The 24,420-nt window shown below is 28.5% G+C and overlaps 1 protein-coding gene and 1 long non-coding RNA gene across 2 annotated transcripts in view; both read left to right on the top strand.

Annotated features, from left to right (window-relative positions):
* LOC136082465 (uncharacterized) overlaps positions 1 to 22,372 on the top strand; it is a 30,281-nt gene extending 7,909 nt beyond the window's left edge. The window contains exon 4 of the mRNA XM_065801841.1: positions 18,289 to 22,372. Within this exon, the coding sequence (XP_065657913.1) occupies positions 18,289 to 22,157 (3,869 nt within the window). The 3' untranslated portion in view covers positions 22,158 to 22,372. The remainder of the gene's footprint in view (positions 1 to 18,288) is intronic.
* On the top strand, positions 3,287 to 7,408 carry LOC136082466 (uncharacterized). The gene is made up of 3 exons (XR_010639712.1): positions 3,287 to 3,703; positions 3,981 to 4,053; positions 4,392 to 7,408. It is a non-coding gene; the product is annotated as an uncharacterized LOC136082466 (long non-coding RNA).
* Positions 22,373 to 24,420: the final 2,048 nt, after the last annotated feature.

The raw sequence follows: 24,420 nt of genomic DNA, 5'->3' as shown, positions 1-24,420 counted from the left end.
CTTCTATAGCTTTTTTCACAATCTCTTCATGCTTTCCTTCTTCCATTTTTGTTATGTATATTAATATCCGTTTTTATCTAATCAAAAGTTCTCAATATCATATAAATATAAAATGGATAAAAAGCTTTTAAAAACTTGCTATTGTTTTAAAGGTCTTGGGCTTGCTTTTGTTAAAAAGCTAGCAGCCGATGTAAAAGTTTTTGAAAAAGACTGTTGAATGGCTTTAAAAAAGCATTTTGGCAAATTTATCTCCCTCCACCAATTTACTTACCAAAAGTAACAATAAATGAAAGTAAAACCTAATAAAGTTCACCAAGCGGATTTACTCTATCTACCTCAAGGTAAAGTCGGTCGGTAGACTTATATATATGCTCTAATGATTGTCAATGTGGCAAGCCGCTATAAAGATGTCGAACTTCTCAGTAACAAAACTTCTCTAAGAGAGTTCCTCTTATGTGGCCCAACCTAATGCAGGTTGATGCTTGAAGTGAAATTAAGATAAAAGTTACAAAACTTCTTGAAAAGAATAAAGTACAAATACAAATAGTTGCGGCTAAAAATCTCCGCAAACAGTCTATCTTTGAACGTTACAACCGCACACTTGCTGAAAAACGTTTTGGTTACAAATATTCTCAAGAATTGTTAAATCTATCTGAAAGATCAGTTGAATGAGTTAAAGTTTTGCCTGCCGTAATCAAATCAATTAATAACAGTGTAACTCGTTTGCTAGGTGAAAAACCGATTAATGCTTTCAAAATGAAGAAAACAACCTTCCCATTGGACACGGGACTAAAAATAGACGTCTTTTGAACGTTCAAAAGACGTCCACAACGTTTAAAAGACGTTCAAAAGACGTCTTTTTTACGTCCTGTGCCCACTGGGTTAGCTCCATCAATGCCTGCTAGTAGGCAAACAGGTTTAAAAGAAATTTTATTAACCTTAACTGTAAAAGTGCGTTATTTATATGCGCTAGGTGAGTTAGTAGGAAGTCAAAAAAGAGCTACCAATCCAGTTTGATTTTTAACAATTTATTCTATTGATTCCATTGTTCGTCAAAGAGGAGAACCTGTACTTTATCATCTTATTGGTGGGCCGAATAGACGCTTCGTTCGAGAAGAACTGCAATTGATACCACTAAACAACCTCCTACTTAATTTATATTTTTATGGCCATTTGCCAAAATATTAACTCCATCTGGAGCAATCCATCTCTTTGTATCAAGAGATCGGAATTCCGCATTCACTTTTACGGCGAACAGACGTGTTTTTTTTTTTTATCAAATAATTTTTTTTTTTTTTTTTTTTTCAATAATACAAATTTAAGAGTATAAAATACAAGTTGCTATCAATTAATAAATATGGCAGTAACCATCAGCGAAATTCGAACCATGTTCAAGGAAATGTTTGCGGAGTACAAAAAAGATATAGTATTACTAATAAAACAACAAGGAGAAAATATTCTTAAACTCATGAGTGAGAACGCAAAAATAACGAGCGACCAATAACAAAAAGCTGAAACAAACATTAGTGACAGCGTGGAAAAAACTAAACTATTGGAAAAGGATGTGTTTGATATGAAGAAAAGTTTAAATTTTTACAAGAAACTCATCGAAAAAAAGGTCAAATATAATATTGAGTCTATTGAAAACAAAAGATTTTGTAAAACCGAAGCACATAAAAACGATGAGTTTATTGACTTAAAAAAAAAACTTAGAGAAATTGAGGATCGGTCACGAAGAAATAACTTTAGGATTGATGGCATACAAGAAAATGAAAATGAAGCATGGGTTGAAAGTGAAGTAAAAGTGGTTAAACTTTTTGAGGAGACTCTTGGGGTGGAAAATGTGTGAATCGAACGAGCGCATTTTAGTGGACGGCGAGATGCAAAAACACCACGCACAATTATCATTAAGCTGTTAGACTACAAAGATAAGGTAGAACTTTTAAAAAATTCTTCTAAATTAAAGGGTAAAAATATTTAAATAAACGAAGATTTTTGCTTCGAAACAAACTTAAGAAGAAAAGATCTTAGAGAGAAAATGAAAATTGAGTGGCAGCTGGGAAAATTTGCATACATATCATATGATAAGCTGATTGTACGCGAGTGGGTATCTAAGAAAACAAAAGAAATCCCGAATCCGTGTTAGTAAGGGTTAGGGTTTATTACTTTTCTTTTAACTATTGCTAACTATTTTATTAACTATTTTGCGTTTATTTATACATGCGTTACTTTAAAATTGAGGAAAACTTTATAATTAAATTTTTAGATGAAAATGTCGTAATCAGTGACGTCGATGACTTTAATAACTTTAATAAAAAAATATCTTAAAGTCAATATTATACATTTATTGAATCTTCTCAATATCTTCAAAAAAACAAAATAAGTTTTTCAATTTTAAACATTATTATTCGAAGTTTAAATAAAAATTTTGAAAATCTTAGGTTTTTGTTGGATGAATTAAAACACGATTTTAAATTTATTTTTCTAACGAAAACTTGGTGCAAGCGTGGTGAAACAAATGCCCAATTTGAACTAATTATTTGCTCATCATTTCACCAACCACTTGGTTTTGGTGTTGGTGGGGGCGTATGTATTTTTGTTTGCAACTCAATTAGTTAAAATTTACGTCACGATCTCTGTGTAAATGAAATAGATTGTGAGTCATTGTGCATTGAATTAATAAATAAAACCACAAAAAAAAATTATAAATGCCACATACAGACCTCCATCTACTAGCTCATAAAAATTTAAAACTCATCCTAAACCATTCTTAACAAATATAAATAAAACACGAAGTCATGCCTACATAGTAGGCCACTGCCAGGATTAAAATTTAATAAGAGTCACCCTGGAAAATGTTTTTATGTTATAAATAAAAAAATTCCAATAAATATAAATTTAAAAAAGTTAATGATTATTTAGGGATTTGAGTTCAAATAAATATTGGCTCATCTGTTTTAGGGATGAGGGGCGCTAGGAATTTTGGTAAACAAAAAGTTTCATAATTAGAATTCCGAAGTCATAACTAAAATACTTAAAACTGGAATTTTTGTTTTTACAGTATTTATGTTTTCACTTTACACTATTTCGAATGTAATATTAAATAAATATGTATATATATATATATATATATATATATATATATATATATATATATATATATATATATATATATATATATATATATATATATATATATATATATATATATATATATATATATATATATATATATATATATATATATATAATGTGTGTGTATATATAATACATATACACACACACTTAAGGGAAGTGCCTGAAATAATAAAAAACTAAGAACTCATAATGAAAAGCAAGAGGTATACTGGTTTGCCATCAGAGCTTCCAATAAGCGAACTTCCAACCTACAGACAAGTGATTCAATATTCATATCTTATTTGTAAAAATATGTATGAAGTAACAAGTACTAGTTCTTCAGAGATAATTTCAAAAGTAACAAATGAGTTGATCAGTCTCTGGAATAGAGTAAATCCTAAGCTTCCTCTGTCCGCAAGAAGTCAGTAGCAAAAAAAATTTCTAGACTTCTTAAGAGAGTTTTATCTGCTTATGGAAAATGCAAAAATGCAAACAAAAACAAGGAATATCTTGATTGCAACTTTGAGCATTTGTTTGATTTGTCTTCTTGTGGTTGTGAACATTTAGTAGTAGCTTGCAATAATAGGTAAGAAAAATTGTTAATTTCATTTTTATATGCAATACTTATTTTTAGCTTGTGCTAAACTTTATACAAATAATTGTTTATAACTTGATATCATATTTTTTGTAAGTTAAATGCTAAATTAAAAAGATTGTATTGGATAATTTTACATAATTTTATAATTTTAATGATATGTTTTTGTTTTCATTTTTTCTGTTATGCTTTTTTATAAAAATGATATTAAAATTATTCTAATAGATTTTAAATATTTTTATAATGCATGCAATTTTTTTATGCATAGATCTGTTAAGTGTAAGAATCCTTTGGATTACAAAACAACACACTTTGCTTGTCTCTGTGAAAGCGGCAAAAAGGTAAATAATTTTAATTTTAAAAATTAGATTTTATTTAATTCTTTAATCTTTATTTAATTCTTTAATCTGTAGTAACAATCAAATACACGTCAGAGTAAATAAATAAGAATAGAATAAAATTTTTTTCCATTTTGTCAGCAAAATACTTTATTTTGTTTTATTATTAATAATAAAAAGGCCTAAGAGATGGTTTGAACTGTAATTTTCTTAAGTGTTTAGGATATTGTATAATATATTTGAGACTATTTTATTGTATTCATTCTATCCTAGAGTTACTTTAACAAGTTTATTATTGAACTGAGTAAACACCTTTTTAAAAGAGAATAAAATTGTTTTAGGTACCACCATTGGATAGAGAATATTTAAAAAAGATCAAACATCGAAAATTGGAATAACAGGAAGATTTCAAATTGGTACAGTAGATAAAAAAACAGTTGCCAGAGAAAAAAGAAAGCAAGAGAGAGAAATTAACGAGAAGATAAAAAGATGTATTAAGCTGCCGAAATTCAATGTGATTCCAATCTGGATACTGAGTTAATTGATAACAATAATAAGTTTGAATCTGTTCTAGACTTTTCTATAACTGTGTCAGTTGAAAAAAATTATACTTATTTAACAAATTTGGCAAAAGCTGCTATACGGTTTAAAATAAGCTATGCTGCAACAGCTGCATTGGTAACAGCTGTTTTAATAGACTATGGTATTGTAAAAAAATCTAATAAATCACAAACAATAACTGAAAAAAAAAAATATCAGCACTATCATAAGTTCTAAACTTTTAACTGATGTTAAAGAATTAAAGGTTATTGGAATAGATAGAAAAATTGATAAGTCTACATTAGTACATTCTGTCAGTTATAACACTGATGAAGATCCTATTATTGTTGCTTCAACCAAAGAAGAACATCATCTTACATTTACAGCAGAATAAGTGCCAACAACACAAAATTATTTGACTCATGTAGTTATACCTAATGGAGCTGATGCTACCATGGCAAACGCTACTGCAAATGTTTTAGCATAATATTAGTGTTCAGAGCTTAGTCGCTGTTATTGTAGATAACACAACTTCTAATACAGGTGCAGATAACGGTTTGGTTGCAAAACCTGAAAAAATTCTTAAAAGAAGTTTGACCTTTTAGGATGTATACTTCATCAAGTTGATCTTCACTGCAACACATATCTGAATTAGATGGAAACACAAATGGTCCTAAGTCTTATAAGGGGCCTATTGGAGATGCTGCGTCTCATCAAACTCTTCATGAACAGCTATTGGTTGAGTTTGTTCCCATATATTTGGAAATAGAGTTGTTTATTAGCAGTGAGGTTATAAGCAATCTTAGTACAGACCAGCAAAAGCTTTATGAGTACAGTGTGAAGGGGTTATATCTAAAAAATTTCATGCAAAAAAACCTGGAACAATTTTTCATGATAGATGGCTAACTCTAGCCTTAAGAATAATGATGGTTTATGTTAGGAATGATAAACCATCTCCTGAGTTATTAGTAATAACTAAATATATTGTTCAAGTCTATTGTGTAATGTGGTTCGCTATTAAGCTCTCCGAAAAATACAAAGATGCATGTCAATTTCTGTACAAAACCATTAAATTAGTCAAACTTCAAGACAGCAAGATTCAGAGCATTGTTTTTAACAACTTACAAGGACATTCATATTGTTATTTGCAAGAAAATTTCCTGTACTGCATGCTGCTGGATGAAAATCTGAATATAAGAAATCAAGTCCTCAACCAAATCCTTAAAATAAGAGCATTGACAGAAGACATTACTTTTAAACCAAAGCTTAAGCAGAAATCCATAATGAAAATAAATTTTGATGCTGAGTCTTGGGATTATCTTGTTTCTGTTGATGATATTCAGGTTGAGTTCCCAACAACTCTTTGCATAACGTCAGAAAATCTGAAAGAGGCTATTAAATCAAACCTAAATCTTTAGGTAATAGATATGCCTAACAATTCTCAATCAATTAACCTCAGAGGCATCTAAACAAGTTTATGGTTACGAAAAGAGATGCAAATTCATTTTGACTAAAACTCAAAGTGGAAGAGAGAATAAAAGAAACTTAAAAAAGTGTGACTATTTTATAAAATGAATATCTAGTATATTAGTTATACTTTTTGTTTATTTGTTTTTTTCTATAACTGCTGAATGAAATATTTACTGTAGTCAATAATCTAAGTATAGTTCTATTGATATTAAATTCCTAACTACATATACTTCCAGGGCCAGTTTTCTAGGGAGGGGGGCAATTGGTGAAATGGACACACATTTCACTATTTAGGGGCCCCAAACGCTAATGAACTTCCTATTAATACTTTTTTTTGTAATTAGTTTAACAACTATTCAAAATGACTAAAAATACGCATAAAATTATTGTAATTCTTAAAAATTTGGTTTAATCTTAGTTTCAATAGTTTTTCTGTTTTTTATCTTTGGAACCTTTTTTTTCAACCAACTGCAAAAATTCAAGAAGCCTGTTACTATAAAATTACATTTATATCTGTGGGCCCCTAAAATTATTATAGCACCCGGGCACCAGAAGTAGAAAATCGGGCTTTTAGACCACTAAAAAATAGCCAATAAAACATCAAAATGGCTAAAAAGTGTGATTATTAAATCCAATTTCCCGAAGTGAAAATAACTTTAAAAAAAGTAAATGTTATTGTTTTGTGTTATTAACATTGCAATAAACAAATGCCAGAGTGACTCTTTATGATTTAAAAAAAAAACATCTAGTAGGCAGTGACCTACTACTTAGTTGGGGATTTTAACATTGACCTAATAAACCATGCTTCCAATAATAATGTTAACAATTTTACAAATACTCTTCTTCAAATTAATTTAATTCCAACAATAAACAAGCCAACGAGAGTGACTAACAACTTTTCTACACTTCTTGATAATATAATAACTAATAACTATCTTAAAAACCGTCTTTACACAGGCATAATCAAAACTGACTTATCGGATCATTTCTCAACATTCCTAGTTACTAACAATATATTACTTAACAGTATTCCTTCTCAATCCATAATATTTAGGCGACAGATCAATGAAAACTCGGTAAGAAAATTTCAAAATTTTATAAGAGCCAACGCTGATTGGAATTTGGTATTGCAGTAACATGACGTTAACAACGCATATGATCTATTTTTAAATAAATTCTGCAAGCAATATGATCAAGTATTTCCTGGAAAAAAAAATTATTGTAAAAACCAAAACTGTTTTAACTCCATGGATGTCTAACGGGTTACTAAAATCTTCAAAAAGAAAACAAAAGCTATATGATACGTACTTGAAAAAAACAAAACTAATAAAACGAAATGACATATAAAAATTATAAAAATGTATTTGAAAAAACAAAAAGGAACGCAAAAAAGCTTTATTATGCAAAACTATTAAGTAAAGCCGCCAGAAACACTAAAAAAACAGGGAGTGTAACTAAAGATTTAATCGGAAAAAATAGTTATGCGAGAAACATTCTGCCAAAAAAATTAACAATTAATAAAAACGCAATTTATGATAAATCAATAATTGCTGAAAAACTAAACAGCTTCTTTACTAATGCTGGTCCGAATTTGGCATTGAAAATTCCTATGAATTCAACACCGTTTGAATCTTATTTAAAAAATTACGATAAAGTTATGGATGAACCTAATTTAAAACTAATTGAATTACAAACCGCCTTTTTTTACCTTTTTTTTTTTTTTTTGTTTTTTTTGTTATTCACCTCCTCAAGGCCGAGAAGGCCACTACAGACGAGGAGGTTACTTAATAGTGGTTATTACCCTCTCTCAACTCTATAACTCCGAAACACGAACCTTGACGAACAAGGCCGCTGCGCGGAGAAACAAGTTGAGCGCGGTACTACCAGGGACGTGGTGGAGATCGGACTCGGAACCTCTCGCTTATGAAGCGAGCGCTTTACCACTACACCACTACCGCATATAAAACCTTAAACTAACAAAAGTGCTGGATTTGATAAAATTAACGTTAATGTTGTAAAATCAGTATATAGTATAATAGAACCCTCGTTGTTTCACATATTTAATCTTTCATTTAAAACAGGTATTGTCTTTGAAAAGCCAAAAATTGCACAAACCATGCAATGGTTGAACTAGTCAATCAAACACTAAGTGCATTCAGTAGTAACTACTTAACCTTAGGAGTTTTCATTGATCTGTCAAAATCTTTCGATATCGTTAATCATAATATACGAATAAAAAAATTTGAACACTATGGAGTAAAAAATAACAGTTTACTTTTGTTCAAAAGTTATTTGACCGATAAAAAACAATTTATAGCGTATGAACAAAAAAAACATTTCCGATTGTCGTAACTTGTGGAGCTCCCCAGGGCTCTATTTTAGGACCACTGTTGTTCCTAGTATACATTAATGATTTAAATTTAGCAACAGACCTATTAAATTGTATTCTTTTCGCAGATGACTCCGATCTTTTTTATTTCCAAAGAGATAATAATACACTATTTGAAACAACATTTCAATAATTTGAACAGTTATTGAAAGTTAATGAGTGGTTTATAAGTAATAAACTTTCTCTAAATGTGGATAAAACCAAATTTGTTTTGTTTTACAAAGTGAATAAATCAAAAAATATTCCCATCAAATTGCCTAATAATCTAATAAACAATAACATTAACATTAACAAAGAGAAAATTCAGTAAACTTTCTAGGCATAATCTTAGATGAATATTTACTTTGGAGTTTACATATAAAAAGTATTGAAAATAAAATATCAATATATTTAGCAATGATATATATGACTAAACTATTTTTAAACAATAGTTCTTTAAAAAGTTTTTATTTCTCTTTCATTTATTTTTATTTAATTTATTGCAATATTGCATGGGCAAGTACAAGCGATACAAGATTAAAAAAGTTGTGCTGTAAACAAAAACACGCGTGAAGAATAATTTTTGAAGCTGATAGAACTGTACCTTGTGAGCCTCCTCTGCGTATACTTGGACCATTAGATAATTATAAAATCAACTTACTCCAAATTTTAGTGTTCATGTATAAAACAAATATAGGATTATCTCCCAAAATATTTCAATCCTATTTTGACAAAATAGTTCATAAATATCCAACAAAACTTTCAAATAACAACTTTGTTGTCCCAAAATAAAACTCAAAACTAACTTCATATTCAGTTTTTTATCGTGGACCTTACTTGTGGAAAATGTTTCTCAAAATTGTAAATACACATAAAACTAGTATAGAGCAGTTTAAAAATGAATCAAAACAGGCATTCTTACTTATGACTTTCAATATATCCGATTTTAAATGTTTTTTTTAATTAAAACTCAAATACAAAAAAATAATTAATACAAAAATTATGCCACTGAGTGTATCAACATTTTTTTTATTACCTTAATTATGGTATTACCTCTTTAGCGTTTGTTAATTTATTTACGTTATTGCTATGAAGTATACTAATTTATTTATGCTATTTCTATTGTGTTATTAATTTATTTACTTTTTATTTTTAAATCTTAGTTTAAATTTTAAAGTTTTAAGCAAATGATAATATCTTATTTATTTTTTCTTATTCACTTGATCTTACTCTTTCCTTAATTTTTGATTCTTTAAATTTTTCTTTAAAAGACAACGAATTATCTATTTTATTTTTATATTTTTTTTAATAAATGGTTTGTTAACTATAGATATTTAAATATTACGGTTTTTGTAAATAAGTGAGAATTGGGCTCGGTGATAAGGCTAAATAAATCTTCTTCTTGCCCCGCCAATATTCATTTTTATTTATATGCTTCGAAACTGTATATATTATTAAATGGCAAAAAGAAAAAAAAAAGAAAGAGGTGACAAAGAATATTGCTCGTAAATTCCGATTAAGTGTCCTTTGCAGTTAATCCTAACCTGGTTATGTTTCATTTCAATCTGCTTGTTAAGCCATTTTTCTTGTATGACTCGTGTTTAAGATCCTTTTTAACAACAATGGTGCTAACACCTTCATCATTCTTTTTATCTTCTTCACCAGCTTGTGTGAACAGAGTACATTTTAGGTCGTAAACCAACAAATTTTGAAATTGTACGTCCTTACATTTCGTTTTTCATCTTACCTATAATCATTTCGATTTTATATAATTGTATAGGATAACTGCTTAAGTCATACTCTTTAGATTTTTATTTGAATGTCTTTGTAAATATTTTCAGCCTCTACTTGGAACAAAAAGCTGCCTGTATCAATGTGGATTAGTTGTGCTTTTTGACTATATTTTGATACTTTAATCTGGTTGTATCAGAAGTCATACATAAATGCTTTGAACGATTGAGGGGCAGCCTGTCTAATATGTATGAATCGATTAAGCTTTGACTTAGCTTTTATTATGTGAGATCACCATTAAATAATTGATGACTAAGGCTGTGTCAGCGATAAGTTTCCTTAATCAATCTTCCTCATTTCCACAAACATGGTCAACCCTGATTCTTTTTCTAACATTTTCCATTGTTTTACCAAAAAATGCATTATTCATGAGCTTAAAGAAATCCATCTCAAATTCTGATGCAGTCTTTGCTAATAAATTAGTATTGATCTGAATATAGGGAGGCATCCATGGCTCTTGGTTAAACTTGATAGCTCTGTAATTCTTAGTTGCTTTCATCCCGAAAGATTGGTATAGTTAAAGACTTCTATTATGCACTATATATTGTTCTTTGTTTCGAAGATTGGGTACCAGCTTCTTAAAATCTGTAAATTTTATGTAAAGTTTTTCCACTAAATTTTTCTGATACTCACTTAACTATTCTCTTTAACCTCCGTTGTTTTATAGCAAGTGAATAATCGTTATGAGTGTCATTTAGTTAAAAAACGTTTACTCCCAAGTGATATGCCTATACTTTATATTGATAATATTCAAATAAAAAGAGTAACGTCTACTAACTTTTTAGGTATTGTTATAGATGAAAATCTTTCCTGGAAAAATTACATCAGAAACTTATGTAGTAAAATTGCAAAAAGTATTAGAGTCTTATATAAAGTAAGAAGCGTTTTGAATAAATATCTACTAATTCAACTTTATTACTCTTTTATACAGTGTCATATTAATTATGCTAATATTGCGTGGGGAAGCGCTTACAAAAATAATTTAAAACCACTATATTGTCAACAGAAGCACATTGCACGACTAATAAATTTCAAAGATCGTCTTACTCACTCAAAGCCTCTCTTAATTAATATGAATATTCTTAAAATATATCAAGTGAATGTTTTTAATGTTCTTTGTTTTATGTTCAAAACCAACTCTTCTCCAATCTCCTTTCTTGATTTATATTCTTTAAAAGAAAAAAAATAAATATTCTTTAAGAAGTTATAATTCTATTAAACAACCAATTATTCAAACGAGCTTTGGTAAAACCTATATTTCATTTCGTGGAGCTTTCTTATGAACAATATTGTGTTGAAAAATTTTGATTTTTCTCTTAAATGGAGTCATTTTAAATTTAAGAGAAAACTTAAAGAAGTAATTTTTTCAATTGATAACATGCTCACATACTTTTAAATGATACTTAGCCCTTACATACCTAAATATTGATTTATTTTATTTAATATTAATTTAAATTTACTATTTATATACATTTGTTTGAATATAATCAAAGGTTACATTGACCACGGTATTTGGTTTATATATATTTTATTTTATTTATGTGTATGTGTTTATATGTATATGGGTATATATATGTGTTTACATGTATATGATATTTATACATAACTGTATGTATGTGTGTATATGTATGTTTGTATGTGTATTTGCATATTCATAAACCTTTATATCAGAAGAGTAGCATTGTACAGTGTATTACAGAAGAGATAACATTATTACAGACAAAGATAGAACATAAAATAACATTACAAGTATTTGATCAATATTTATCAATCCAATAAATATCAATACTATAAAACGAAAAAAGTAACATCCTAATTATTTATACTTTATTTTTGACCTTCTACATATACTTTAAAAAGAAGAAATAAAAAAATGCAACACATAAAGAGAAATTAGTCGTAAATATAGAAAAAGTGTAAAAAAACTCAATTGAAATATTAAATAATAATCATTGAATGAAGATTACTTGACCATATATTTTGATTTTGAGAAAGTGAAATTTATCTAAAAATCACAGACAAAAGTCGCATGAGTCGTTTGGAAAGCTATTTAATTTCGTTGCAAGCACCTTTAACTAAGCAACTTAAAACTATAACGAAAGAAATGTCTAAGTTTCAACAGCGGTTCTTTGTGACAAGACCTTAAGGTCTTCTTAGAGTATCCGCGTTTTTTATATTTATCCTCAACTTTTTTGAGTGTAATTTTTTATTTTTATTTTGGTATCTTCAACGTTTGTATTTTAAATCATGTAGTAAAGAACAACAACAACAACAACAAAAATGTTCCTTGGGATACTCAATATCACACAATATCAAGAATAAAACCTAAAGATTTGTCATCAGGTGTTGTAAGAACATCCTCTATTGATGGTTAGCACACTTAAAATTTGGTAACAGCTGCATCAATGCCCGTCCATACAAATTATTTGCGTCAAGATGAGATATATAACTATTTGGCTTAGTTTTATCATAATCGGGACATCCTGAGTTGTTTGCTTTTGCACAACGTTTCGGAAACATACTAATCCCTCCACGAAGTCTTTTTTCATAGCATATGTGTTAATGTTAATATTAGAAAAAATTTTTTATTTTTAGTTAAAATTATTTATATTATTCTTTTTTTATTTGCTTCCTCTGTACCTCTGTTTTAGTTGAAGTATAAAAATACATAAATAAACAAAAAACTGTTATTTAAGTATTTTTCTTTTGACAATAAAAAAAAAAGAAGCAATTTTTTTGTTATTCTTATAATATAAAAAAATAAGTTAAAACCTTATCAAACCAACGCAACAATCTGCCAGAAATTTAATGTCAGTCCTAAGATAAATATCATGATAATCGCCAAAGGTTTTGCAACCGAAAGCGTTCCAGACATTTTGCGTGTGCTGATAGTCTTTAGCAGTAATTCCAATCCTCAATATCTTTGAGCAAAATGCTTCTTGAGATGGTAAGCATTGCTCATTAAATCTGTCAAAACTGTCAACATATTCGTAGGGGTAAAAACCTTTACGTTTTTGCAGATTAAGCTCCTTTTCTGTTAAGCCGACTTGGGTTATTTTCAAATCACTTAGTTCAACATTTTTTTCTAAAACATCAAGAGATGAATTCATAAATTGCAAACTGTTGATAAATTGTAACTGGCCTACACTAAACGTCATATATTTCTCCATCGTGTTAGGAATACAGCTAATCTTGCCTTGACTAGTTTTACCAAGAGCCTGCATGATTAGGTGAGAGTTATAACCTCTCAGATTGTAGAACACTATTTAAACTTTTGTGACAGCATTCTTGGTACGAAGTTTTAAGTTGCACTCACTGTGATCGGCGCCTCGCTATTTTTCCGTGATGTGGCAATGGTCGCGAACTATCGTTACCATGTTTTTTACCACAAATAGAACACACAACAGCTTTTGTAAATAATGCCTTATCATTTTTAGTCATATTCAAGTCTTCTGGACTTCTAGTAACCCCGAGAGAATATATGAAGGCATCGACGACAAAAGAATTTTTATAGTAAATTTAAATTTACTATTATAGTAGCACATACCAGCTAAATTTTTAATCCATACGTAGTGTGATTTTTCTGAATCCTCTTGAATAAGTAAAAGATCAATATCAGTTTTAACCTTTTCATAACTAACATAAAGTGGGTAAAGTCCTTTATCCCATGCAAACACATTAATTGATAAAGTTGTGTTTCAGCGCTCAAACTCAGCCGTATTGCTTACCTTAACTGGAAATTCAATGCCATCAAAAATTAGCTCTCCAAGGTACTGGCTGTACTTTGTCGTGCAATTAACATTTTTTAACCTTGCTTAATTGTAGTATTACCCTTATTTTTAGGAGGATCTACACGGTATAGTGCGCCAGGAATAGCCCACTAATAACATCGATTCTCTGGGTTTTTCCTATTTATAACACAGCGTTTTGATATACAAGCAGGGTTCTTAATGTAACTTCTTCCTCGGAAAGGTTCGTATTTCGCAAACCCAAGGTATAATGCTTCACAACAGTTATTTTTCCTTCAGTTTAATAAATTTCGGCGGAGCTTTTTCAAACATTTCTTTGACATCATTTTTATTATTGATAACTACAATATTAGAGCGAAGGTAAGCAGTTTGTTTTATAGTTTGAACAAGATCGCCCTTATTATAAACATTTTCAATATCAAATTTTGCTTTCTTCATTTCAGCTTCGATGATAAGTGTAACTTTTTGACTGTCTTCCTTTAGTTTATCTTTTAATAATTCCTACATATTTAGTATCATTTGATTTATAAACAAAAGGGTATCAGACTCGAATCTATGACCTTACGGTGAGTTGACCATATAATTTGCAAGCTGAACGGTTTCTTTGTGGATTTCAAAATTAGGTACATTTATTTTTGCTATATATTGTGAAATATGATTTTTTAAGAAAATTTTTGAAATCTAGTCATGGTCTCTGATAAATTCTTTTCAATTAATCTCTCTATCTAAGAATAATTTTTTTGATTCATCAGTTGAAGGAGGTTTGATTTAAGCTGGAAGCTGCTTAGCCGATGGTTTTGGTGCATTTGAAGGCTTAACCGCTAGCCTTGGTGAAGGCAGGGCCTTCTTGAAGAGGTCTTTTATAGGGAGGGGGTTCGTATGTGTTTTTTGCCAACTAGAGACATAAAAAAAAAAAAGTGGTTGTCTATATTTGATTATATTTACCAACTATACTTCAAAACTTGCCAACTGAAATTGTAAATGTACAAATGTGCCAACTCAATGATTTTTGTGGAGTGCTGATCAAACACGGGCGTTAAAAAGTTTTTTAGGAGACCAACTAGAGGGAGCTCTCTGAGGGTTTCTTTGTGTGTTCCAAATTTAGAAATATATTTCCAAATTTAGATATATATTTCCAAATTTAGATATATATTTTCAAATTTAGATATATATTTCCAAATTTAGATATTATTATATCTAAGTTATATTATTTAATATATTTTTAATTGAAATGAGCATATTTTATTGAGTATTAATCATCATTAATAACAAACTAAAATCGTTTCTTTGCAATTGAATGAAGTTGTTTCCGATTTAAGTGTTTTTCAACATGTCATTTTTAAAAGATCTTTTCAAAAAAGTTAAAGAATTTGTTCACATATGTAAAAAACAAATAAATAAATCGTTAGCTTAAGAAATCAGTTTTCAGGGCAACTGGGCAAAATAAAACTGTATTTTAGTTGTATTCTCAAGAGAATACAACTAAATATTTTAACTTTATCTTTACTTATTTTTATATTGTTTAAAATATAAAAATTGTTTACGGTAAACTTTATCTCTAAATTTACTTTTTTAAAGCACGAATATAAGTTTATAATGTTTTATAAATTTTATATATAAATTTTTAAAATAAAACTTATCGCACCAATTGTTGCGTATTAGGGTTATGACTTTTTGACTTCTTTTTTTATTTAAATTTCCTGTGTCATAAATCGATGAGTTTTTGTTAGAAAACATTGAAAACATGTTTAGTTCCTCTAGGTTATAAAAAAAGGTCACCCCGCAAATAAAATTACGATTCGTCATTTATTTAATTTTGTTACTGCTACTACTAATACGTGTGACTTTGCTGAAAATCATTTAAAACTTTTATATATTAGAAGTGTTTGGAACTTTAAAACTATTTGGAAAATTCTGGAATATTTCAGACGACTTTCTGGACAAATTTAGAACATTCTGGAACAATTTAGAGTATTCTGGAAAAATTAAGAATATTCTAGGACAATTTAGAATATTCTAGAACAATTTAGAACATTCAGGAACAATTTAGAATATTCTATAACAATTTAGACTGTGTATATATAGCTGCTTATCTAATTTTATACTCATTACTGAAGCAGAACATAGCGACAAGCCTAGCGATAGTAGCATTCAGAAGAACAAGGATGTCTGGACCAATATATAGTAAAAACTGAAGACTCTCATAAAAGAAGAAGAATGGTCACTTTGGAAGAATATTCACTCGAAGAAAAATGCAGATTGCCTCTATAAAAGCAAATTATCGGACACTACCATTTCCTTGGACCAAAAATCAAAGGAAGAAAGGGGCGCATAGCAGAAATTTCCAAAGAAGACACCAAACTGTGGAAGATTAAACTGAATTTTCCTCATGTATCTGATCAACTTATGCGAGCAAAACTTGATAAAATACTAAAATGTTATGATGAATGTGTTAAGTGGGGAAGCTACAAACGCCTTGAAATTTTTGATATTGCTAAAGTGGATGAAACATTGTTATCATACGAGGACAAGCGATTGTACCATCTCATAGTGGAAAGCAAAGGAACAGTGGTATACTCTACAGCCCAAGCGGCCAGTAAAGAAGCGATCCATTCCTCTAAAAGACAAAAACTGTCTAATAGGTCATCCAACTCATCATCTTACTATCTGACTCGGGCTGACGACAGTGAATATGAAAACGATGAAGAAGAAGAAGATAAGACTACTCCTACACCAAGCCGAAAACATCATAAAAGCAAAGTTGTAGTCAACTTGGTGACCTACACAAGAGAATCAACAAACAAAGCTGCTATCATATCCAAGCAATTGGCTCGTGAAGGCATTGATATCCCAACTCCATATCAACCAGCTATTCACAAGTCAACAATCAAAGAGGCAGTCAAGCTGAAAAAAGAAATGATTGAAAAGTTGCATATGGAAAGTTGGTCCTTACACTTTGATAGCTAGCAAATCAACGGAACCAATTAACAAGTCGTCGTTCTTATAAATGAAAGAAGAGAAATCAAATTGGATGTCCTGAGCTTGGTAGTTGGCATGGGAAAATTTATTGCTCATTCAATGCAAATGATTATTGCAGATACCACCAGCGCTAACACTGGAAAAAAGAATGGTGTTGTTGTAATATTGCAACGAATGTTCGCAGAGAAACGCATCAACAAACCTCAGTTTATCAGTTGTCAACACGATGTATTAGATAGAATCCACTGTTTGGTGGTGGATAAAAAACTTGGAAGTAAACACAATTGCCGAACATCGAATATCCATTTGTATTTCAACTGTTAAAGGAGTACGAACAACTGAAAATACAGTTTCATAACGGAATAGAAGTAATTTTCGAAACATGAGGCTGGAGAGATATTATGAAATTTTTATTTTATCTCACTCAAGTGTTACGATTTTTTGATGAAAAGGGACATTTTCCATTGATCAGGTTTCAGAAATTACCCAACATCAGCAATGCGAGGTGAAGTTTCAGAGCTATACTAGCAATCCTGGCCTTCATTTTAATTCCTTCAACAAGGACAGTTCTGCAGAGAGTATGTCTATTTATATCGCATGGCTGGGAAGACTATTGGTTTACAGACCAACTGTACAACGAAAACGACTTTAATAACTTGGTTGAAGTACTGAATCCATACAGAAAGTCTATAGGCTCTTTGAAAAATCACTGGAATCTACAAGCACCCATACTAAAGATCACAAGAAGTAACCAATGTGCCGCGCGCGCAATCAAAGAAATGAAGGAAACGTATTCGTCATTCGTCAAAAAAAAAAAAAAATTTCACCTTTTATTCCTTCTATGCTACAAGGAAGAGCAACAACAAGGTCAACGGTCTGAGTCATTATTGGATTGAAAATTTATTGCATTACATGACTATGACATTCTAAATACATTTTAATACGTAGTTGTATTAATGTCAAAATCGATTTTTCAATGGCGGAGTGAACTTTTTTCAAAAAATGCATATAATAGTTCATTTCGTGCTTTTTAGGTAAAAGTTCATCAAACTACAGTACAGGAGCGTGGGGTTAAAAATAACTCATAACCCTATTGCGTTTATTTTTTGAGAAGTTTATGCTTAAACATTTGACTACAAAAATGAAATTATATTTATATTTTTAGAGTACGATTATAAGTTTATAATTTTTTATAAATTTCATATATAAATTTTTACAAATATAACTAAACGGACCAACAATTGCGTATATTTTATTGAGAAGTTTAAGCTTAAACATTTGACTACAATAATGAAATTATATTTATTTTAAATAAGGCAATAAAAAGTATTTTTATTATAGAACTAAACGTACGTTTAACATTTGGTATTCAAATATCTTCAGAAAACTTACTTTTACGCGAAAATTTACTTAGCAAAATTCATCAGTTTTCGTTACAAGATACAAAAAAAAAAATCTTAGTGTTGTATGGAATGTCGGGTGTCGGGAAAACACAAATTGCAATAAAATATTGTGAAAGTTATAATAAATTCTATGAAAATTTTGTTTGGATAGATGCAGCTTTTGGAAAGTTACAAACTTCAATGCATAATCTTTGTCAGATAATAGGAATTATAGCTCAAGATTGGAAAGGTGAATATTTTGATATAGAAGTGATTGTTAAAAAAATTCACAACTATTATAAAAACGAAAAAACATTGTACATTTTTGACAATGTCGATATTGAAAGTGTAAAAAATTTGAAAATGTACATTTCAAACAAACCAAATTCATTTACTTTGATTACTTCACAATGGAGAACGTGGTCGAACAATGTAAACAAAATGCTTGTTGATGTTTTCTCTTCAGAAGAAGCTTACATTTATGTAAAAAATAATCTTAAAGATAACGCTGTTGAAGATATGCAAAACTTAGTTAAAGAACTTGGTTCTCATCCGTTTGCTATTACTCAAGCAATAAAATATATAAATATGCATAATGTATCGATTGAAGAATATTTAAATCGTTATAGATCAAAACCCTTAGAAATATTAGACACTGATATCATTCCAAACGAGGAAGAATCAAGGTCTGCAATAAAAGCAATTAATTTAGTTTTAATAAAATTAGAAAAAATAAATTTTAATTCAATTCAAATAATCAACTGTTTATCACACTGCGACGGTCAAAATATCAGTAAACAATTTATAACTCAAATCTTAAATCACATGAAAATAAACGAAGAAAATTTAATTGATGAAGCCATTGGATTACTAATAAGTTATTCTTTATTAAACTCATTTGATAATGAAAAATATTCGATGCACGAGTTGACACAGTTGTCTTGTAGATGTTTTCAAAGAAGAAATTCAACTACAAATACGTACCTTAATCTAATTCAAAATTATTTTGAATTTAACTTAAACAAAGTGAAAGATCAAATGGATCACGGAACTTTTTATGTTTTTCATTTTCTTCATATGTTTCGTATCAATAACAAGTTAATGTCAAAAACTTTCCATAAAATGACAACTTCTATTAAAAATTTATTAGTATGCAAAGGTTTATTTAAAGAAGCAATCAATATATTAAATGCTGTTCAGAAATTTAATGCAGAAACTTATGGAGAAAATAATGAACTTACGTTTGATACAAAACATAATATCGCAAGCTGTTTGTATGAAATGGGAAAATATAAAGAAGCTTTAGAAAATTATTATTCCGTTGAGAAAATGCGCACTGAAATTTTAGGTATCAACCATCCAGATATAATGAAAACAAAACATAGTATCGCAAACTGTTTGAACGAAATGGGAAAATATAACGAAGCTTTAGAAATTTATTGTTCCGTTGAAAAAATAAAAACTGAAATTTTAGGTATCAAACATCCAGATACAATGACAGCAAAGCATAATATTGCAATTTGTTTGAACAAAATGGGAAAATTTAACGAAGCTTTAGAAATTTATTATTCCGTTGAGAAAATGCGAACTGAAATTTTAGGTTTCAACCATCCAGATACAATGAAAACAAAACATAATATCGCAAACTGTTTGGACGGTATGGAAAAATATAAAGAAGCTTTAGAAATTTATTACTCTGTTGAGGAAATAGAAACTGAAATTTTAGGTTTCAACCATTCGTCTACAACGAAAACAAAACATAATATCGCAAGCTGTTGGAGTAATATGGGAAAATATAATGAAGCTATAGAAATTTATCATTCTGTGGAGAAAATACGAACTGAAATTTTAGGTATAGACCATCCAGATACAATGAGAACAAAACATAATATCGCAAGCTGTTGGAGTAATATGGGAAAATATAACGAAGCTTTAGAAATTTATTATTATGTCGAGAAAAAACAAACTGAAATTTTAGGTATCAAACATCCAGATACAATTACAACAAAACATAATATTGCAATCTGTTTGAACAAAATGGGAAAATATAACGAAGCTTTAGAAATTTATTATTCCGTTGAGAGAATGCGAACTGAAATTTTAGGTATCAAACATCCAGATACAATTACAACAAAACATAATATTGCAATCTGTTTGAACAAAATGGGAAAATATAAAGAAGCTTTAGAAATTTATCATTCCGTTGAGAAAATGCGAACTGAAATTTTAGGTATCAACCATCCAGATACAATGACAACAAAACATAATATTGCAATCTGTTTGAACAAAATGGGAAAATGTAACGTAGCTTTAGAAATTTGTTATTCCGTTGAGAAAATGCGAACTAAAATTTTAGGTATCAAACATCCAGATACAATGACAACAAAACATAATATTGCAATCTGTTTGAACAAAATGGGAAAATATAAAGAAGCTTTAGAAATTTATCATTCCGTTGAGAAAATGCGAACTGAAATTTTAGGTATCAACCATCCAGATACAATCAAAACAAAGCATAATATCGCAAACTGTTGGAGTAATATGGGAAAATATAACGAAGCTTTAGAAATTTATTATTCTGTTGAGGAAATACAAACTGAAATATTAGGTATCAACCATTCGTCTACAACGAAAACAAAACATAATATCGCAAGCTGTTGGAGTAATATGGGAAAATACAATGAAGCTATAGAAATTTATCATTCTGTTGAGAAAATACGAACTGAAATTTTAGGTATCAACCATCCAGATACAATGACAACAAAACATAATATTGCAATCTGTTTGCACAAAATGGGAAAATATAACGAAGCTTTAGAAATTTATTATTCCGTTGAGAAAATGCGAACTAAAATTTTAGGTATCAAGCATCCAGATACAATGACAACAAAACATAATATTGCAATCTGTTTGAACAAAATGGCAAAATATAAAGAAGCTTTAGAAATTTATTATTCCGTTGAGAAAATGCGAACTGAAATTTTAGGTATCAACCATCCAGATACAATCAAAACAAAACATAATATCGCAAACTGTTTGGACGGTATGGAAAAATATAAAGAAGCTTTAGAAATTTATTATTCTGTTGAGGAAATAGAAACTGAAATTTTAGGTATCAACCATTCGTCTACAACGAAAACAAAACATAATATCGCAAGCTGTTGGAGTAATATGGGAAAATATAACGAAGCTTTAGAAATTTATTTTTCCGTTGAGAAAATGCGCACTGAAATTTTAGGTATCCACCATCCAGATACTATGAGAACAAAACATAATATCGCAAGCTGTTGGAGTAATATGGGAAAATATAACGTAGCTTTAGAAATTTATTGTTATGTTGAGAAAATACAAACTGAAATTTTAGGTATCAACCATCCAGATACAATGACAACAAAACATAATATTGCAATTTGTTTGAACAAAATGGGAAAATATAACGAAGCTTTAGAAATTTATTATTCCGTTGAGAAAATGCGAACTAAAATTTTAGGTATCAACCATCCAGATACAATGAAAACGAAACATAATATCGCAAGCTGTTGGAGTAATATGGGAAAATATAATGAAGCTATAGAAATTTATCATTCTGTTGAGAAAATACGAACTGAAATTTTAGGTATCAACCATCCAGATACAATAAGAACAAAACATAGTATTGCAAGCTGTTTTAGTAAAATGGGAAAATATAACGAAGCTTTAAAAATTTATTATTATGTTGAGAAAATACAAACTCAAATTTTAGGTATCAACCATCCAGATACAATGACAACAAAACATAATATTGCAATCTGTTTAAGCAAATTATCTAAAAAGAAAAGTATTGTATAATTGATTATATGTTATTTAACGATTTTATACTTTTAAAGAATTAAAGCGAACACCATGTTCTTTTAAAAGAGAGCGCCGAAAAACTTTTTAAAATTAGTCGCGTTTTTCTATTAAAAAGTGGAAAATTTGTTGCTATAATAATTGTTTATTTCCCCTTCATTATTATGTATTTTATTAATTATAAATTGAAAGAAGAATTTAATTCATGGTCAAAACCTCTTTTATAAAAAGCAATGTAATTCTAATACAGTTTAAAAGCATATATATAATTATATAATTATATATTTATATATGCTATAATATATATAATTATATATATATATATATATATATATATATATATATATATATATATATATATATATATATATATATATATATATATATATATATATATATATATATATATATATATATATATATATATATATATATATATATATATATATATATATATATATATATATATATATATATATATATATATATATATATATATATATAGGGGAAAGTATGCATCCTTGATCCTAAAATCCAGGGGGGAAAAAAACTAAACAAAAATTTACGAAAGACAAAATTATAAAACTATTTTAGAGTTTTCTATATTTATGGTTCTAATCAACTTTAAGAAAGTATATATATTTTTTTTATAGTCAATATTATTTTTACAATTATTATTAATTTAGGAGAATGTTATTAACATAATGCGCCCTGGATTTTATGATCAATGGTGCACGCTTTCCCCTACATTAAATGATTAAGCAATGCTTAAGATTCTCTGATGAATCAAAAAATTGCAGTTTATATGTCATATTGAACTTTTTTAGTAAAAGTTTATAAATTATCAACTCTCGTGATAATAGCTTAATGATGATAATAATAAATGTATATACTCTAAATATTTGCTTTTTTTGAGTTTTAATAAAAGTTTGTAGATGATTATATACATCTTTTGTGCTATAAAGTAACTTTGAAATTAAAATATACGACATGGCGCCTAATTATGAGAAATTTTGCAATAGTGATTTTAGAAAACTGAAAAAATTACACTCAAAATTAATTCATGCAAATTTAGTTAATCAATTTATGCAAATTTTTTAAATAATTGAATAATCAAACAAATTCCTATTCAAGTGGCAAACATTTCCAGTGAACCAGCTCTACTGAGTCTGTATTGGGATTGGGTTCGAGCAGGGATTTATTCAATAGACTAATGTTAAAAATTTTTCAAAACAGTTTTTATGGTTTAGTGTGCTTACAGTAATGGCTTAGTGAGTTTAATTTAAAAAATTTTTTTAAACAAATCTTAAAGACTTTTTGAAAAACCTTTGAATTTGCGATGGTTTGTAAAGTGACTTTGAAAAAAATCACTTTACAAATCATCGTTTTTTTTTACAAAACGTAGCAAAGTTTTACTATGTTATATTGCCATATGTAAACTTTACATATTATTTATAAAAACATAAACCAATTAATAAATGGTTAATGTGTTTATAAATAATATATAAATTTTACATATTGACAAAAAAAATTAAAATCTTACATTTATTAAATGTAAAATTTTACATATTTTATAATTAATATATTTCTTATAGTATAAGTAATATATTATCAAATATATAACTAGAAAATATTAAATCTTACATTTATGCATTTGTAAATGATATCTAAAGTTTATATATAGCAGTGTCGGTTAGTAAACCTTACTAATAGTAATATTATCACTTTACAAAACATAGTAATACTATTTTTTGCAAAGTGATAATATTTATAATTTGAGTTGTATTATAAATATTATAACTTAAATTTTTAATTGTAATATAAGGTTATATTAAAAAAGTATTTAAATAATTTGTATTGTGAGTTATTTTTGAATAATAGTAATTAATAATAAAAATGATTAACTGCCCAGTTTACTTCGACAACTGGGTCCCAGCTGGGATGTAGCTGGATTACTTGGACTGAGTTACGGCTGAGATTTGAACTGGGTAAAAGATTGGTCCCATATGGTGCAACGATTGTGGCAAAAATTATGCTTGATAATATGATAAAATCTTTTAAAATGACATACAGTAACACGGCTGGATTTGGATTGAATATACACTTGCATTTGGAGTGAAGAGGAACTTAATTTGGTTCACTTTTGGTGTTTTTGTAACAATAATTATTTGCAAATCAGTTTTAGTTCTATAATATAAGCATAAGCAATATTTAAACATAAAAGTAATTGTTATATTGTAATTGTTAAATGAATGTCTAAGTA

This window comes from Hydra vulgaris, chromosome 07 (assembly GCF_038396675.1).
Source record: "Hydra vulgaris chromosome 07, alternate assembly HydraT2T_AEP".
In the NCBI taxonomy this organism is placed as follows: domain Eukaryota; kingdom Metazoa; phylum Cnidaria; class Hydrozoa; order Anthoathecata; family Hydridae; genus Hydra; species Hydra vulgaris.
The sequence above is the reverse complement of the archived record's forward strand: the minus strand, read 5'-3'. Positions and strand labels throughout refer to the sequence as shown.